The following is a 17571-nucleotide window of genomic DNA, read 5'->3' on the forward strand; positions in this document are numbered from 1 at the left end:
TGTATTGGCAAATGTCTCAGATGTCGGCGCTAATGAGTCGTTATTGCAGCTCAAAGTATTTTCCTCTGTTGCTCTAGCTGTAAGTGGATGAAGATGGTGCCTGTGTGAAACCTTGTAATCTAAAAGAAACCCATTAAAAACCAGCAATCAGTATCAACCCCGAACACTGCTGTTTCTCTCATGAGGGTGAATAAATTTGCTGTGTGTTTAATATTTAATGAAGTATAAAAAAAACTGTACAAGAGGCCTAAAACGTTGTCTTAAGGTCCCTCTAGAGGCAGGTTATTGTTGCTCATCATCTCACGATTCAGTCCTTTGAATTTTATCCCGGCTCATCACGTCACGGTACGTTTTCGGGATTAACATTTTAAATTCTCTTTGCGTGTACGCTCCCTTAAAGGCTCTCGTCTTATCTTCACAGTACCAGAACGAGCCGACAGATGGCTTCGTCCTCAGAGCGCAGGCTCCTAGAGTTTCAAAAAGCCTTTAGCTGCGCGGCTCCGATCCGGTGGAAGCAGCTTTTATTTGTGCATTTAATTTGCTTCGTCCAGTGTAAAGAGGCGATTTTTTTGTGTCATTGCAGCACTCTGGTTTGGAGATCAAGTGGGTGGACGGAGGCAAGCCGCTGTTCAAAGTCTCGACTCACCTCGTTTCCACCGTCTACACTCAGGTATAAAGCCTCTATGTAAATAATCACATCATCAGTGTATAAGTGTGTATAAACATGTCGTTCCTTCCAACAGGATCAGCACTTGCACAATTTCTTCCACCACTGTCAAAGCATGGAGGTGTCTGAACAAGCCTCAGAGGGGGAGCTGGTGAAATACCTGAAGGTATTCAGAGCTCTGTTTATTTCTAATGCCCCCAAGGAATAAAAAAAAAAAAGAAAACATTGAAGGCATGTATCTGTGTTTCTCAACCCTCTAGAGCCTCCACGCGATGGAGGGTCACGTGATGGTCAACTTTCTGCCCACCATCCTCAACCAGCTGTTCTGCGTCCTGACCAGAGCCACGCATGAGGACGTGGCCGTCAACGTGACCAGGTCGGCGGCGCTTTAACCTTCAGCTCACGCGTGGGTTTTCTATTTTTTAGACTTATCTGTTCCTCGTTCCTCCTCCAGGGTGATGGTTCACGTGGTGGCGCAGTGTCATGAAGAAGGACTAGAACATTACCTGAGGTCTTACATCAAGGTGCCTCATTACATTCCTCATTATATATTTCATTTCATTATGTATTTATATATTTCAGGTGACAAACTCTCAACTCTCCTCTTTCAGTTTGTGTTCAAGCCAGAGACTTACTCCTCCACGAGTGTGAAAAGCGTTCACGAGGAGCTGGCCAAAGCCATGACGGCCATATTGAAGCCCTCCACCGACTTCCTGACCAGCAACAAGCTGCTGAAGGTACGTTCACGACTAGTCTCATCTGCAAACACTGGCTCTGGTTTCCTTGCTCTGACTGCGTCGTTTGTGTTGCAGTACTCGTGGTACTTCTTTGAAGCTCTGGTGAAATCAATGGCTCACTATCTCATAGAGAGCGGGAAGGTCAAGGTATTGTTTCTTTGCTTCTTCGGCTTCTTCTTCTTCTTTCTTTCCTTCTAGTCTCCTCTAAGTCTTTTTCGTTTTGCGTGCAGCTCACCAGGAACCAGCGTTTTTCCGCGTCCTTCTACCACGCGGTGGAGACTCTGGTCAACATGCTGATGCCGCACATCACCCAGAAGTACAAGGACAACCTGGACGCGGCTCGCAACGCCAACCACAGCCTGGCCGTCTTCATTAAGGTTGGCGTCCCTCGCAGATTTAACCCTTTCACACCCGAGCCTCAGAGTATGTCCTGTGAGGACGTGTTTCAGCCTGAACTATCAATATCTGGTAGATATTTATAATTTGCTGTAAGAGTGAAACAACGTTCTGGGAGAGACGCAAGTGAAATTACCGTAATGGCACATGTAAAGTGCAATGTTTTTTGGGGTTTTTTTTATATATAGTATATATAATTTAGCGGTAGTTGTGCTTTTGCTATCATATTTGGCAACGGTGTGTATTTTTTGGCAACTTTTGATATTTCAAACTCACATCCCATGACGCTCTATTTTTACGCAGTGTAACCTAAATTTTTACGTTGTTACCGTAAAGGGAAAAAAGTGTCCTCTTCAAAAATGCCCTAAAAATAGCTGTGTTAATTTTTTTCTTCTTTTTTTTACATAAATCTTTAAATCCGCTTCCATACTAATCATAAATACCAAACGTTTTACCTTTAATCCTTTATATGCCAGTGTTAACGATGGCAACAAACATTTTTTTTTTAAAAAAAACACAAAAATTGAAATATTTCCAATAATCTAAATGCAAAGTGGATGTCAATGATTAATAGCAACATTGATTTTGAAGGTTTTTTTGTTTTTTGTTTTTATTTACAAAAATTGTTATATTATTACCATTAAGGGAAAAAGCGTCCTCTTCAAAAACGCCCTAAAAATAGCATATATAATATTTTTTTTTTACATATATCTTTTAATCCACTTCCATACTAATCACAAATACCAAAAGTTTGATTATTTTCTGACTTTTAACCCTTTATATACCAGTGTTTGTAATGGCATTGAAATTTTTTGGAAAAAAACAAAACAAAAACACAAAAATTTTAATATTTTCAGTAATCTAAACGCAAAGTGGGATTTTCTTGAGGGCATTATTAGAGCCTTGGACATGATTAGTAGCAACATTGATTTTGATGGGTTGTTATTTTTCTTGTAATGCACGATTCAAAAAATCCCTCCCATTAAAACCCATTGAAATCCATTTAAATTACATTTCTCAGTGACCGACTATGTAGAATATCGCAATATATCGCAACATCGTAATATCGCAATAATGTATCGTATCGTGACTCAAGTATCGTGGAGTCCTTTCCGATACCCGCCCTTAGTAATTACGGTAATCTAACCAAAGTGAGCTTGGTTTGCAAACTCAAGGACTTAAGGAGTTATGCATAAATCATCCTCACTCCACACAGTTTAATCAGAGAAAAAAAATTAATCCCCATGAGGAAATTGCTTTGCGGCAGATTAGTAAAATTGTAAAATTATAAAAGGACTTGTGAATTGTGCATTCAGGTGCAGCATCGTGTCCAACGTCTCTGTTGCCTGAAGCCTCACCAGTGTCCCCACAAAAAGCAGCGATAATGACGTTGTGTTTGTTCCCTCTTCACTCAGCGCTGCTTCACCTTCATGGACAGAGGCTTCGTGTTTAAGCAGATCAACAGCTACATGAACTGCTTCGTGCCTGGAGACTCCAAGGTTAACACACTCTGCTACCGCACCCTTTACTTTAAATAACTCGTCAACCGTGAAGCTAACACGAACGTCCTCTTCTGTTCCCGTCAGACTTTATATGAGTTCAAGTTCGAGTTCCTGCGGGTGGTTTGCAACCACGAACACTACGTCCCTCTCAATCTGCCCATGCCCTTTGGAAAAGGCAGAATACAGAGGTATCAAGGTAAAAACCGACCCCCCCCCCAACCGTAAATTGTCGTGCTTCTGATTTATTTACTCCCCCGGCTCAATTTCAATCGCCCTCCAGACCTCCAGCTGGACTACTCTCTGACCGACGACTTCTGCCGGAACCACTTCCTGGTTGGGCTGCTGCTGAGGGAGGTGGGCGGGGCTCTCCAGGAGTACAGGGAGATCCGTCAGATCGCCCTCCACGTGCTCAAGGGGCTGATGATCAAGCACACGTTTGACGACCGCTACTCTGCGAAAGTACGTTCTTGTTCTTCTTTTTTCCACATATATATATATATATATATTTTTTAAAATTTGTGTCCTAATTGAACGTGTCCTTCCAGAGCCAACAAGCCAGACTGGCCACTCTCTACCTCCCTCTGTTCGGCCTGCTTCAGGAGAACGTCTACAGGCTGGACATCAAGGAGTCGGCTCCTCTCAGCATCCACAGCGTAAGCCTGCCCCCTAGCGGCCAGACGCTGAACTGACACACCCTCTCTGCATTCCCAGAAAGCCAAATATTAATTACTGGGTTAATGCCGGCTTAGCATACCACTCTCATTAATGCTTCCACTTTGTATTAGAGCACTTGTCTGACTTTATTTAATTTTTCTTTTTTTAAACTGTCCCAGAACACGAGGGAGGACTCCCTGGTGCCCAGCTCCATGGTGACTCCTCAGAAACCCGTGAGCTGCATCGAAAACGTCCTCCACAAAGACGTGTTTGGGGTCATCTCCGGAACAGGTGACTCCTCCCTCACAGTTTGTTGAGTTGTGTTTTTGTTCTCATTTAACGTAAAAGCATTTACTTCCTGTCTGCAGCGTCCCCCCACAGCTCCACTCCCAACATCAGCTCGGTGAACCACGCCGACTCCAGAGGCTCTCTGGTCTCCACCGACTCCGGGAACAGCCTGCTGGACAAGAACAGCGAGAAGACCAACTCCCTGGAGAAGGTAGACGACCGCTTCATACGCACTAATAATAATAATAATAATAATAATAATTCACCTTGTTCAGCTGTAGGTATTCAGGGTGTTCACAGCTCGGTGAGAGCCACACTAGTAAAAAAATCAGCCATTCATTTTAACGTTGCATTATCACCCCCGTCCCTCCAGACGTATTCCCTTACGTCCCCCGTCCACCTAAAGGACAGATTCGCCAGGAGGCACTCGGTCAACGTGCCCCCCATCCTCCCGGAGCTGGAGGAGCCGGCGCCGCCTCCGAGCCGCGCGACCAAGCGCGTCACCATGGACTTCTCGCTGCTCACGGCGCCCCCGCCCGACCTCCTCCCGCGGGAGGCCGATAGCGACAAGCCGAACGCGAGCCACCGCCAAGAAAACATACCCATACAAGTATTTGGCGTTTGCGGCCTCTCCACCGGCAGGTTTTTTGGTTATAGCTGCGATACAGTGTACCAAACATTTATCTGTAGTCAGTACCTTAAACCTCGGTGTTTCTCGGGAGCTTTGGGTGTTAACCTTTCTTAAAACCTCCGATATCGACGCGCAGAGCTGCTGGGGCTTCCTTCACATTTCTCACCTGTGGAGTTCGGTTTCCTCTGAGTGACTCGCTTAATCTCGAAAGCTCCGGTTCTCAGCGACCGATAACTAAAAGATACTTTTGTGTTTTTTGTTTTCTTCTTCTTCTTCTCTGCTTAGAACCAGTGTGCGTCGGCTCTGGGCAGCACCGTTCTCCGCTGTGACAAGTTGGACCGGGACGAGATCAAAAACCTGCTCATGTGCTTCCTGCACATCCTCAAGAGCATGTCGGAGGGTAAGGCGAGCACGTCGCACTGGATTTCGACACAAACGCAAATCTTTTCTCACTTTTTCTCGTCGTTTCTCCACCAACAGAGGCTCTGTTTGCTTACTGGAACAAAGCAGCCGCCTTAGAGCTAATGGACTTCTTTACGTTGATAGAGTAAGTACAGAAATGCTTCCTCGTCTAAAGGTTCAAGTCTGCGTCGTCTCTGGTTCGATATTAGATCACATTAGAAGGGAATCCATGTTTATTTATTTCAATAAACAATTTACTACACAAGTTATTGTTTTATTAGGTGTGATACCAGTAGCCACTTCTTGTTTGCTTTAGATAAACTAGCCCCTTTTGCCTCTGGGTTTATTGATAATTTATCTCATGCGTTATCGTAGGGCTGGGCGGTGTACCGGTTCATATCGAGATACTTTCATTTGTAACATACCGGTGCATTCGGAGCGCTGCGCCAGGAGACGTTGTTTCAGACCGGGCCATTTTCAGTGCAGCGCTTCTAAACTGCGAGGAAGTGAAGATGGAAATGTGCTAAAAATTAAGCAGCAGAACTGGAGGACGAGTGCCAAAAAAAATGGTGCCACGTTGATTGTTTTTTTTTTTTTTTTTTTTTTAGGGTGACCAGACATCTCCAATATCTGGGGACGGTCCTAGTTTTGGATGACCTGTCCTCTAGCTATAACTGTCCCTGAAAATGTCCCCAATTTCAGCTTTTTATGAATGAGTAAAAAAAAAAAAAAGTTGCACGCATACTATAATCATTACGGTAGCCGGACCCTGCTATTGAAATCACAGACATAGCAGTTTAAATAGGAATAAATATGAATAAATATGTCAAAATAAATTAAACCATAATTGTCCCCATTTCTTCCTTCTATTTAATGCTTTTTTTTTTTTTTTTTTTATCTCCGAGGTGTAAATGTCCCCAGATTTCCACATCAGCAGGCTAACACGCAAGCTAACACTAACCCGTTTTACTACTAGTGCGGGATTATTCTATAATATTTACTCATCATCACAGTGAAATAGTTCATCCTTAGTCAATCTACTGCATTAATTCCTCTCTCAACAAGTAGTAATGTTGTGAACACGTGATTATGCATGAAAACCAAAATACCGTAATACACAGTGAGACCGTAAGAATTATGAAAAATACCGTAATATACATTTTTGATCATACCGCCCAGCCCTCGGTCTTCAATTAGGCCTCAGAAAGCCTTAGAGACATGAATGCATAGTGTTGCGTCTGGTAACGACCTCTACTCGTGTGTGTCCTGCAGAGTTTGCCTCCATCAGTTCAGATACATGGGCAAGAGATTCATCTCAAGGTACGGTGACGTCGTACGTCAACAACAACGAGTCAATGACGCTAACTGCTGTTGTTTTCCTTCTGTGCAATAATACGACTCACACGTACTAAGTCCTGACTCAGTCTTTTAACACTTTGCTCTCGGTCTGTCCTCTCATGTCTAACACTGCTGCCAAGTTGTTGTTAGTTGTGGTTAGTGTTGCAGCCCCCGGGCCTCTCCTGCATGGGTAAGAGACGGATGTCTTTCATTCTCTATTTGCTTAATTAAATGCATGACTCTTCTGTGAGCGCCAGTTTCTGTCCGCTGCCATTGATTTTTGTCTTACTGTTCTGTATATTGCGTCTTTAATCCGTTAATGGTGCGTCTCTTCTGCCCGACAGGAGCCAGGAGGGGGCGGGGCCTGTGGCTCCAGACAGGAAGTCTCTGACTCTTCCCGTGTCTCGAAACAGGGCTGGGATCCTGCACGCACGCCTGCAGCAACTGGGAACTCTGGAGAACGCGCACACCTTCAGCAACAGTAAGAACGTCTTATAAAGTTATGAAGTTAAATTAAATTCCAAGCTTGTCAAGGTATGTTTTCATCACAGTATATTACGGTAATTTTTTTTCATGCATAATCATGCGTTCACAACATTTTCTGCTGGTTAAAGGAGAGGAATTAATGCAGTAGATTGACTATTATGGACTGTTTTACTGTGATGATGAGTAAATATTGTAGAATAATCCCACACTAGTAGTAAAACAGGTTTGCATGGACCTCGTGTTAGCCTGCGTGTTAGCGTGTTAGCCTGCTGGAATGTAAATGCGGACATTTACACCTTGGAGATTTAAAAAAAAAAAATAAAAGAATTATATGTTACCAAGATGAAATGAAAATCCTTTATTTTGACATGTTTATTCATATTTTAACATATTTAAACTAAAATGTCTGTGATATCAATGGCAGGGCGACCGGTTACCGTAATAACTATAGTGTGCGCGCAACTTATTTTTTTCTCATTCATAAAAAGCTAAAATTGGGGACATTTTCGTGGACAGCTTAATTAAACAAAATCAATTTAATACCTGTGTGCGATGATCCAGTGTATCTGACTGTTCACTAAGGCGTCTTTACTGACCTGTAGCGGTGAACTGTAAGAACAGAAACGTCAATATGAGCCAACTCATCATTAGTCACAGAAATGACAAAGCAGTCTATCGCGAGCACACCGTGCTCTGCGTTATTGCCCCAATAAAGCATTATCTTTATTAACGGTGACCTTGCGTCTGTTCTTTCCTGTGCAGTGTACTCCCACACGGACGCAGACGTGAGCAGCCAGTGCCTCCTGGAGGCCAACGTCTCCACGGAGGTCTGTCTGACGGTGCTGGACACGCTCAGCATCTTCATCATGGGATTCAAGGTATCGGCGGCGGCCGGCACGCACGCACCCCCGTAACGCACACACACAGCCGCGCTAACGCCTCAATCTCCCCCTGCGCTTTCAGACCCAGCTGAATTCAGATCTGGGTCACAATCCCCTGATGAAGAAGGTCTTCCAGGTGCACTTGTGCTTCCTGCAGATCCCTCAGTCCGAGGCCGCCCTCAAGCAGGTCTTCACCTCACTCAGGACGTTCATCTACAAGGTGATGATCTTTACCCCAGTGTCTAGTCTAAACGTGGATGTGTGCAGAACGCGACGCAGAGCTTAACGAACATGAACCTCTCCGCCCCCTCCAGTTCCCTTGCACCTTCTTCGACGGCCGCGCCGACATGTGCGCCTCCCTGTGCTACGAGATCCTCAAGTCCTGCAACTCCAAGCTGAGCTCCATCCGCGGCGACGCCGCCCACCTCCTCTACTTCCTCATGAAGAGCAACTTCGACTACACGGGCCGCAGGTCCTTCGTGCGGACGCACCTGCAGGTTTGTGCTTTTTTAGTCGCGCCCTTTCCCCCGACGTGTCTCCTGAAGCGCGCTGACCGCCGCCGGTGTTCACTCAGGTGGTGATCGCCGTCAGTCAGCTGATCGCGGACGTCATCGGCATCGGGGGCACCCGCTTCCAGCAGTCGCTTTCCATCATCAACAACTGTGCCAACAGCGACAAGAGCATCAAGGTGAGGAGAGGGCGTCGCGCCGCGTCGGTTTCGCCTTCTTCCCCGTCGTGGACGTGGGTTTATTACCTCGACTTTTTGCAGCACACGGCGTTCCCGTCCGACGTGAAGGACCTGACGAAGCGCATACGGACGGTGCTCATGGCCACGGAGCAGATGAAGGAGCACGAGAACGACCCGGAGATGCTGGTGGACCTCCAGTACAGCCTGGCCAAGTCCTACACCAGCACCCCCGAGCTCCGCAAGACGTGGCTGGACAGCATGGCCCGCATACACAACAAGAACGGAGACCTTTCCGAGGTATCGGCTTCTTTTAATTTATTTTCATATTTGGATTAAACGTGATTTTACCCTCGATGTGTCACCGTGTTTGTGTTCTTCACGCGCAGGCAGCCATGTGCTATGTGCATGTCGCCGCTCTGGTAGCCGAGTACCTGTGGAGGAAAGGTGAGCTGGGAAAGTACAGGAGGATTTTGTGTTTCCTTAGATTGTTATTCTTCCTTTTACAGTATCAGCCTCCGTCTTATCATTATATAAAAGCCATAAACGGGGTCATTGGTAAAGTTTACCACAGTTGAAACGAGATTATCCCAGATAAAAAAACACTTGTTGTGTACTGAAGAATGATTTACGGGGCCGTAATAAAATTCTTAAAGTGCATTACATATGAAATAATGATGAATAAAATAATATAAAGAGTTCTTCTCATTCTCTGCACCTTTGCTCGCTCGCAGGATCCTTCATCTGAGAGCAGGTCCAAGGGTCACGTGTTTGTCGATGTGTTAAAAACGCTGCTTTACCGAGATAAGAGCCAGAGTCAGACCGGATACAGTGTTCAGGCTCCGGAGGGAGTCGGCTGTAAGCTGATGCAACTCGACAGTTAACAGCGGGGTCAGAGTGTGAAAGAGTGGACTGACGTCCCTGCAGACCTGTCATCTGTTCACAGGCTGTAGATACAGGACCAGAGAGAGTCCAGATGTTTAAAAGGTTCCAGGGACGGACACTAAGATGTTTGTGTAGACAGTGATCGTTAAGGGACATGATAAAAATAATTTAAATTATTAAGATGAACAGTTCTAGTCAATATTAATTCATTAATTCATCACCCAAAGTTCCCTGTACAAATAATAACATAAAAACTGATTGATGACTTCATTAATATTCAAATAGAAAGTAACATAAATTCATCTGACGAATCTTCTTATCAGTGTCTCACCTGTAAGTTTGTTGAGTTTTTCCCAGAAGTTTTGCTTCATTTCAGGTCTAATCTCCTCTTCAACGTCTATGAACACGTTATGATGTCACCTTTAAATTAGCTAAAGCATAGACTAGACCCCTAGGGGCTTGCAGTGGTACTGCAGGGGTGTCGCGAAATCTATATTTCCTTTAATTTTCTCCCACGAATTTAAATTTCTTAAAATACACATTAAAAACAATCCAAAATATTTTAGTATGTTAGTATTTATCTATGTTTATGGTGAAATAAATCGACAGTTTTAACTTATTAAATGTTTTGTCATTGGGGGAATATGCAGCGTTGTGATTGGCCCAGTAGCGATAGGGGGCGGGGCCTACTGTCTACAGGAGGCTTAGATTGGAATAAAAAAATAGTATTTGAACCTGTGTATTATTTGAATGACTTACTATTGAATGTAAAATTATAATAATAATGCATATTATTGATTTTCTGTGTGTGCGTCAGGTATGTTCAGACAGGGCTGCTCCTCTTTCCGCGTCATCACTCCAAACATCGACGAGGAGGCGGCCATGATGGAGGACGTGGGGATGCAGGATGTCCACTTCAACGAGGTCAGATTTCCCTGAACCTTCTGAACTTTCCTAAGTGCTTTGCGTCGCCCCCGTTGCCATGGCGCTCTCATTCCCCTCTTTGCCGTCACGTGTCGTGTAATTGTCGTCGAGAAGAAGAGCTCTTATCTCTGGGGAGATCATCAACAGTTAGCAAATGAAGTCAGAACAGCGCGGGCTTTGACACGGGGGCCTCGGTGCATTCGATGTTTCTGGAGGAAACCACTTATCTGGAGGAAGGACGAGTTCTCCGTGAACTGATAACCCTGAAATTGAAAGTAATGGCCAGAACGTGTGAGGCTTTATGATCCGAACACAGCTTTTACCTTTCCCATCTGCTCGGAAAAAAAAAACCCCTTTACGACCTGGGCTCGGCCTTGTCCTCCGGTGAAGCCCGCGGAGATGACGCGAGGACAAACAGAAATGTCCACTTTTGCGGCGGCTAATGAAGCTTCTCCGTTTTTCAGGAGGTGCTGATGGAGCTGCTGGAGGAGTGCGCCGACGGCCTGTGGAAGGCGGAGCGCTACGAGCTCATCGCCGACGTCTACAGGCTCATCATCCCCATCTACGAACAGCGCAGAGACTTTGAGGTGACCTTTATCATCACAGGTTATCGGTCTGTGCGTGACCTGCCGGCAATTATGACATAAATACTAAAATTAACTGCAGCACCGTTGCGTAATATGTTTATCTCAATTTATTATATCACTCTCTTTGAAATGAATCTCTGGGTGTTTCTCAGAATCTATTATTGTCTGTAATTATGAAGCTTTTTATTGACGATGCATCGGGAGGTAATTTTTGTGAACTTGGACCAACTAGGTATTAGGGCTGGGTCGTACCACCAAAAAATGTATACCACAGTATTTTTCAAAAATGCTGACGGTATCACGGTATATTACGGTAATTTTTTGTTTGTTTGTTTGTTTGTTTTTGTTTGCAGTATATTGACTAAGGATGGACTATTTTACTGTGATGATGAGTAAATATTGTAGAATAATCCCACACTAGTAGTAAAACAGGTTAGCGTGGCCCCGTGTTAGCACTGTCTGCTAACACGGGATAGAAATCTGGGGACATTTACACCTCGGCGATAAAAAAAAAACTAATAAATGAAGAAGAATGAAATGTTATCAAGATGAAATAAAGAAACAGGGACACTGTTTCATTTATTTTGACATATTTATTCATATTTAACCATATTTAAACTGCTATGTCTGTGATGTCAATAGCAGCACGACCGGCTACCGTAATGATTGTAGTTAGCGTGCAACAATTTTTTTCTCATTCATAAAAAGCTAAAATTGGCAAAATTTTTGGGGACATTAATGGCATCTTTTTTTTTTTTTTTTTTGGCACAAGTCCTCTTCAAAGGCCGTAACCCTAAAACGCTAACGTCAAACTCTTTTGCGCGTTCGTGCAACAGAAACTGACGCACCTGTACGACACGCTGCACCGCGCCTACACTAAAGTGATGGAGGTGATGCACACCGGCAAGAGACTGCTGGGCACGTACTTCAGGGTGGCCTTCTTCGGACAAGTAAGTCAAAAAAAGACACATTTTAATGAAGCTACAGACAGTTTCTGCTTAGCATGGATGCTAACCACTCCAAACTTTTCAAAATAAAAGCACGACGGTCATTTTGCTTTAAATCTGAACGTACCCCTACTAAAACTCTCTTTAATCGACCTTTCTCTTGTTTTCCCTCCCGCTCCAAGGCTGCGGTAAGTGAGTAGAGGTGTAGACCTGTGTGTCCTCGTCTTCTTTACTGTCCGGGGGATGTTGTGTTTCACTTGTAGACGACCTAGATTTAGCTCTGACGTGAACCGATGATTGGTGACCACCGGTAGTGGAGAGCAACACGACTAATGTGGCTCATGCATGTCACGTTGTGCACTTTATTTTTTAATCGAGTAACTTTTTTTTACCGGGGTGTTGCCTGTTTCCACCCGCACACTCGACTGTGCACATGATTGCATGAATATAACCATGTTTGTGTTATTGGCGGATTGTTGCATGTCCTTATCTTTCTTTAACGTGATCTGTATTCTGCGACGTGCTGTTTAAATATTTTGTCTATGAACCGCAGGGCTTCTTTGAGGATGAGGATGGAAAGGAGTACATCTACAAGGAGCCCAAGTTCACGCCGCTGTCTGAAATCTCCCAAAGGCTCCTGAAGCTCTACTCGGACAAATTTGGCCAAGAGAACGTCAAGATCATCCAGGACTCTGGCAAGGTGGGACCGCGTCCGTGTTTCTGCTGATTCTCCCGTGCTTTTTTTTTTTAAAAAAGCCTCGTCACCACCTCTGCACCCGCAGGTCAACCCCAAGGACCTGGACCTAAAGTACGCCTACATCCAGGTGACGCACGTGACGCCGTACCTGGACGACAAGGAGCTGGAGGACAGGAAGACCGACTTCGAAAAGAGCCACAACATCAGGCGCTTCGTGTTCGAGACGCCCTTCACCGTGTCGGGCAAGAAGCAGGGAGGGGTGGAGGAGCAGTGCAAGAGGCGGACGGTTCTCACCAGTACGTTTCCTTAATGTGTCTTTCATGGCGGTTTGGGCGACATAAAAAAAAAGAACGAGGACATCTTCCTGGTTGTCTTGTTGATTGCAGTGACCTCTGAGACCAGATAAGGACAGCTTCCTCCCTGTGTTCGGGTGTTATCTCGCCTTGTTAATAATCATTCTGCCTCATAGAGACTTGGCTCTAGATCTTGGTTAACATCCCCTTTATGAACGTTGCCATGGACGCACATTATACCATGCGTGTAAAAGGCATGTCCACGTATCTGAGGAAGCATCTGTCTTGTTTTTCTTCCACAAACCCACCCAGCCACCCACTGCTTCCCCTACGTGAAGAAGCGCATAGCGGTCATGTACCAGCACCAGACGGACCTGAGCCCCATCGAGGTGGCCATAGACGAGATGAGCGCCAAGGTGGCCGAGCTGCGGCTGCTGTGCTCGGCCTCCGAGGTCGACATGATCCGCCTGCAGCTCAAACTGCAAGGAAGCATCAGCGTCCAGGTACGAGACGGGTTACGGGACCGTCGCAGGTCCCACTCGATCTGAATAAACAACCGGGGGTTGACCTCTTTTTCTTATCGTGGTGTTTAACCGTCATAAGTCTTGTTACGGCAGGTTGATTGTTTTCAAAAGACCTTTGACCTCGACTGTTATCCAGGTAAACGCAGGTCCGCTCGCTTACGCCAGAGCCTTCCTAGACGACAGCAGTGCCAAGAAATATCCAGACAACAAGGTCAAACAGCTCAAGGAGGTCTTCAGGTACTTCAGGGGTGAATGTTGAATCATAGCCTGACAACTACGGGATCTTTTAAGCTTTATTTACTGAATGCACACATGCATGGTAATGCCTGCCTCCACTTTCTCTGGACGTCCAGGCTGAGCATAAAGAAAGAAAGGGGACAATAGGCCGACCCCAATATATCATTAATTTACTTATATTTTTATAGCACCTCACCACATGTGACTGTATAAAGGTATAAAGGACTGTTTCCACGAGTGTTTCATCTACCTGTGTGTAGAAACCTACTAAAGTACCCGTGCACCTCTCTCCAGGCAGTTTGTGGACGCCTGCGGCCAAGCGCTGGGGGTGAACGAGCGGCTCATCAAAGAAGACCAGCAAGAGTATCACGATGAGATGAAGGCGAACTACAGGGACCTCGCCAGGGAGCTGTCAAACATCATGCACGAACAGGTTGGAAAAAGTGAAGGGTCTCTAGTCTCTTGCAAGACCTGAACATTTTTAACAGGAAACATATTCTCATATATCTTGTTGTAGTCGGTTATTTAGGGCTGGGTGGTGTGGTGTTCCTGCTTCTAAACAAGCATGGTTCAGCTGTGTCACTGTGAAGGTGGAAAGACGGAAAAAATGAAGCAGCAGAACAAAAACCCTGTCTTTTTTAGGGTGACACGGGGACAGTCACCGTTTTGGATGACCTGTCCCCCGACTAAAGCTGTCCCCGAAAATGTTCCCCAATTTTAGCTTTTTATGAATGACAAAAAAAAATGTTGCGCGCAGACTACAATTATTACGGTAGCCAGTTGTGCCGCTATTGACCTTACAGATATAGCAGTTTAAATATGAGTAAATATCTCAGCATAAATGAAACTGTAATTGTCCCTGGCCTTTTTTCTTGATTTCATCTTGATAACAACTATTTTTTTCTTTTTCTCCGACCTGTAAATGTCCCCAGATTCCACATTAGCAGGCAGTGCTAACACAGACCAAGCTAACCTCTTCTACTACTAGTGTTCGATTATTCTACAATAGTAAAATAATCCATCTTTAGTCAATCTAATTCCTCTCAACCAGTAGAAAATCTTGTGAACTGATTATGTATGAAAAAACAAATACCGTAATATACTGCGTAATGTACTGTGATACCGTCAGAATTTTGAAAAAAAACGTGATATACATTTTTGGTCATACCACCCAGCCCTATTTTTGAATGTTAATGTTAATGTTATATTTCTGCCCATTTACTAACCTTACCTCCTATTTCCTGCTTTCTTTACGCTGCCTTGACCAGATTGGATGGTAAAGCTGCTTTTGATAAACTCTCTATTCTATCTGCTGTTGAAAAGAACAGAAATGGGCCGTGTGGAAATTTTTATTAACATCTTATCTGAGAAAGCCGTCTGGAATTGCTTACTGCAAAACAAAATGAAACTGCACATTTTGCATAATTTTCCTACACTCCATAAACCTGACTTGGGTGTGCGTGTGTGTCAACAGGATAGTGTAAACGTCCTAATCTTTTTCTAGATAAACCCAGTGGAAGACGGTACAAGGAGCACTCTGTCCGACTCCATGGGCATCTTCAACGCCATCAGCGGCACACCGACCAACGCCAACATGCACGCCTCCACCACCATCCTCTGATAAGGACATTTGAAAGAACCTGAAAACATCATCATCTGTTGGGATTTTTCATTCATGTTCGCTCCCTTGTTTCCTATGGAGACTCCAGTACTGGCTAACACAAGCTCCTTTCCAGATTTGGATCCTTTATCCTTGAGTTGTTTTTTTTTCTATTCTGTGTAAGAGATTAGTATTTGATAACTCAGCAAGCATGTATCCAAGACTGACAACAAGATGTTATCTTATTGCTCGTGGGTCTAAAAGCCCCACCCAGCAGATTATGTCCATAGGTTCAAACCAAACACAAGGACTAGGAAAAGTTATTTTCACGTGACCAAAGTATACACCTTATCTCTTTTACCTGGGGGGCTCCCAGTCATGTGCAGTGTTTGTAACCAAGTACTTAAAAATGGGAATAAATAAACGCCACTGCTGTAACAATGCACACGTTCTCTAACTGATGCACAGTATTTTTATATTTCTTTTTTTTTTTTCTATATGATTTACACAGTGGCCCTAGTTACAGCACGTGCACATTTTATCTTTCTACTTCAGAGACGGTTCCTCTTGTATCCTTGCTTTGACATCTGAAAGAATTACGGACTCTATTTTAGGCCAATAGACGTGTATAGTGACTGTCTAAAGCCAAGCGAGCCAAGTTTTAACCTAATTTCTGAAAGGAAAATGAATAAATAAATAAAATAAATAGGTGCGTGCAATATTTTCTATCGTTTTTCAGATGCTACCTACTGCACAGAGAGAAAAAATAAAAAAAAAAATCTCAGCCAAAGACAGCAGAAAAAAACTGCAGTGCAAGACAAGGGTGTGGCAATTTGTAATCTACCCCTTTTTGTTTCTTTTATTTGTCTGTGAAAAAAAAAAAGAAAAAAAAACATTTTTACTATATGACTGCTCATGTAAATATGTTAAAGGTTTACAAATAAAATCTGTGAAAATACCTTCTGTTTTTCTGTTATTTGTTTGGTTAGGGCTAGGTGGTGTACCGGTTCATACGGAATAACCGGTATTTTTTTATTTATTTATTTTTTGTTTTGTTTTGTTTTTTAGATAAACTTTTAATATACCGTAATACCGGTATATCTGATTACACAGCGTTCGGAACGTTGCGCCGCGAGACACTGTTTCAGACCAGACCATTTTCAATGTAGCGCTTCTTAACAGGCGTGGTGCAACTGCGTTAAGTTTTAAGCAGCGGAACAGAAGATTTGTTCCAAAAAAGAAGTGCAGTATCAGTTTTTTGTTGTTGTTGTTGTTGTTTCTTTGCTTTTAGGGTGACCAGACGTCCCCTATTTCTGGGAACAGTCTCCATTTTCGATGACTTGTCCCCCGGCTAATCTGTCCCCAATTTTAACTTTTTATGAATGATTAAAAAAAAACGTTGCACGCAGACTACAATTATTACGGTAGCCGTCGCGGTGCTATTGACATATGTTTAAATATGTCAATATAAATTAAACGGTAATTGTCCCTGTTTCTTCATTTCATCTCGATAACATTTAATTTCTATTAATTAACTTATTTTTATCTACTAGCTGTAAATTCAGCAGGCAGTGCTAACACGAGGTCACGCACGTTTTACCACTAGTGTGGGATTATTCTACAGTATTTACTCACCATCACAGTAAAATAGTCCATCCTTAGTCAATCTACTGCATTAATTCCTCTCTCAACCTCTAGAAAATGTTGTGATTATGCATGAAAAAAAAAGTGATATATGTGATACCTCAAAATTTTGTTTTAAAAAAAATACCACGATATACATTTTCGGTCATAACACCCAGCCCTATGTTCGGACTTTATCACGTACTTAATTTCTATTTTCTCAAAGCAATACTTAGTAGTTTTTGTCAAGTAGATAAACCACTCCCTGTATTTTGTGTGAGAGTGAACAGGGAGAGTCAAAATTCATACTCGCATAACATTTAATTAATTAATAATCTAAACATAGTATAATGTTTGTACCATATTTCCTAACTTAACTTCATTTGCTAGCGTTCAAAAGTTTACTTTAATTTGTTGTTGTCAGTTGTTCTAATTGTCTAGACTGACATGCACCTGTCATTATGAATTCCTCCGTTGCAGGAAACCTCCGCTAAAGCTGGCGGTGTAGGAAAGCGGAGGCGCTCATCTGCACGCAAATACGGTACATACATGGCAAGATCACATGACACTTGAATGGAAAATGTGGA

At 43.7% G+C, this 17571-nt stretch overlaps 1 protein-coding gene across 10 annotated transcripts in view; it reads left to right on the plus strand.

Moving 5' to 3' along the window:
* The window catches only part of LOC125000865 (dedicator of cytokinesis protein 9-like), a 41539-nt gene extending 25220 nt beyond the window's left edge, over window positions 1-16319 (plus strand). For 4 of the 10 annotated variants that reach the window (XM_047576584.1, XM_047576593.1, XM_047576587.1 and 1 more), the window contains 33 exons: window positions 584-670; window positions 744-833; window positions 928-1043; window positions 1122-1191; window positions 1279-1404; window positions 1480-1551; window positions 1635-1781; window positions 3216-3299; window positions 3387-3498; window positions 3583-3761; window positions 3848-3955; window positions 4136-4247; window positions 4325-4455; window positions 5161-5275; window positions 5356-5422; window positions 6550-6597; window positions 6960-7096; window positions 7864-7979; window positions 8065-8202; window positions 8297-8479; window positions 8557-8670; window positions 8752-8967; window positions 9057-9114; window positions 10370-10476; window positions 10941-11063; window positions 11900-12013; window positions 12193-12198; window positions 12564-12710; window positions 12793-13003; window positions 13313-13503; window positions 13661-13761; window positions 14056-14194; window positions 15266-16319. In XM_047576584.1, the coding sequence (XP_047432540.1) occupies window positions 584-670; window positions 744-833; window positions 928-1043; window positions 1122-1191; window positions 1279-1404; window positions 1480-1551; window positions 1635-1781; window positions 3216-3299; window positions 3387-3498; window positions 3583-3761; window positions 3848-3955; window positions 4136-4247; window positions 4325-4455; window positions 5161-5275; window positions 5356-5422; window positions 6550-6597; window positions 6960-7096; window positions 7864-7979; window positions 8065-8202; window positions 8297-8479; window positions 8557-8670; window positions 8752-8967; window positions 9057-9114; window positions 10370-10476; window positions 10941-11063; window positions 11900-12013; window positions 12193-12198; window positions 12564-12710; window positions 12793-13003; window positions 13313-13503; window positions 13661-13761; window positions 14056-14194; window positions 15266-15382 (3882 nt within the window). In that variant the 3' untranslated portion in view covers window positions 15383-16319. The remainder of the gene's footprint in view (window positions 1-583; window positions 671-743; window positions 834-927; window positions 1044-1121; window positions 1192-1278; window positions 1405-1479; window positions 1552-1634; window positions 1782-3215; window positions 3300-3386; window positions 3499-3582; window positions 3762-3847; window positions 3956-4135; window positions 4248-4324; window positions 4456-5160; window positions 5276-5355; window positions 5423-6549; window positions 6598-6959; window positions 7097-7863; window positions 7980-8064; window positions 8203-8296; window positions 8480-8556; window positions 8671-8751; window positions 8968-9056; window positions 9115-10369; window positions 10477-10940; window positions 11064-11899; window positions 12014-12192; window positions 12199-12563; window positions 12711-12792; window positions 13004-13312; window positions 13504-13660; window positions 13762-14055; window positions 14195-15265) is intronic. The other 6 variants (XM_047576585.1, XM_047576590.1, XM_047576591.1 and 3 more) reach the window with 2 other exon arrangements.
* Window positions 16320-17571: the final 1252 nt, after the last annotated feature.

Source organism: Mugil cephalus, chromosome 23 (genome assembly GCF_022458985.1).
Source record: "Mugil cephalus isolate CIBA_MC_2020 chromosome 23, CIBA_Mcephalus_1.1, whole genome shotgun sequence".
NCBI classification, from domain to species: Eukaryota; Metazoa; Chordata; class Actinopteri; order Mugiliformes; family Mugilidae; genus Mugil; species Mugil cephalus.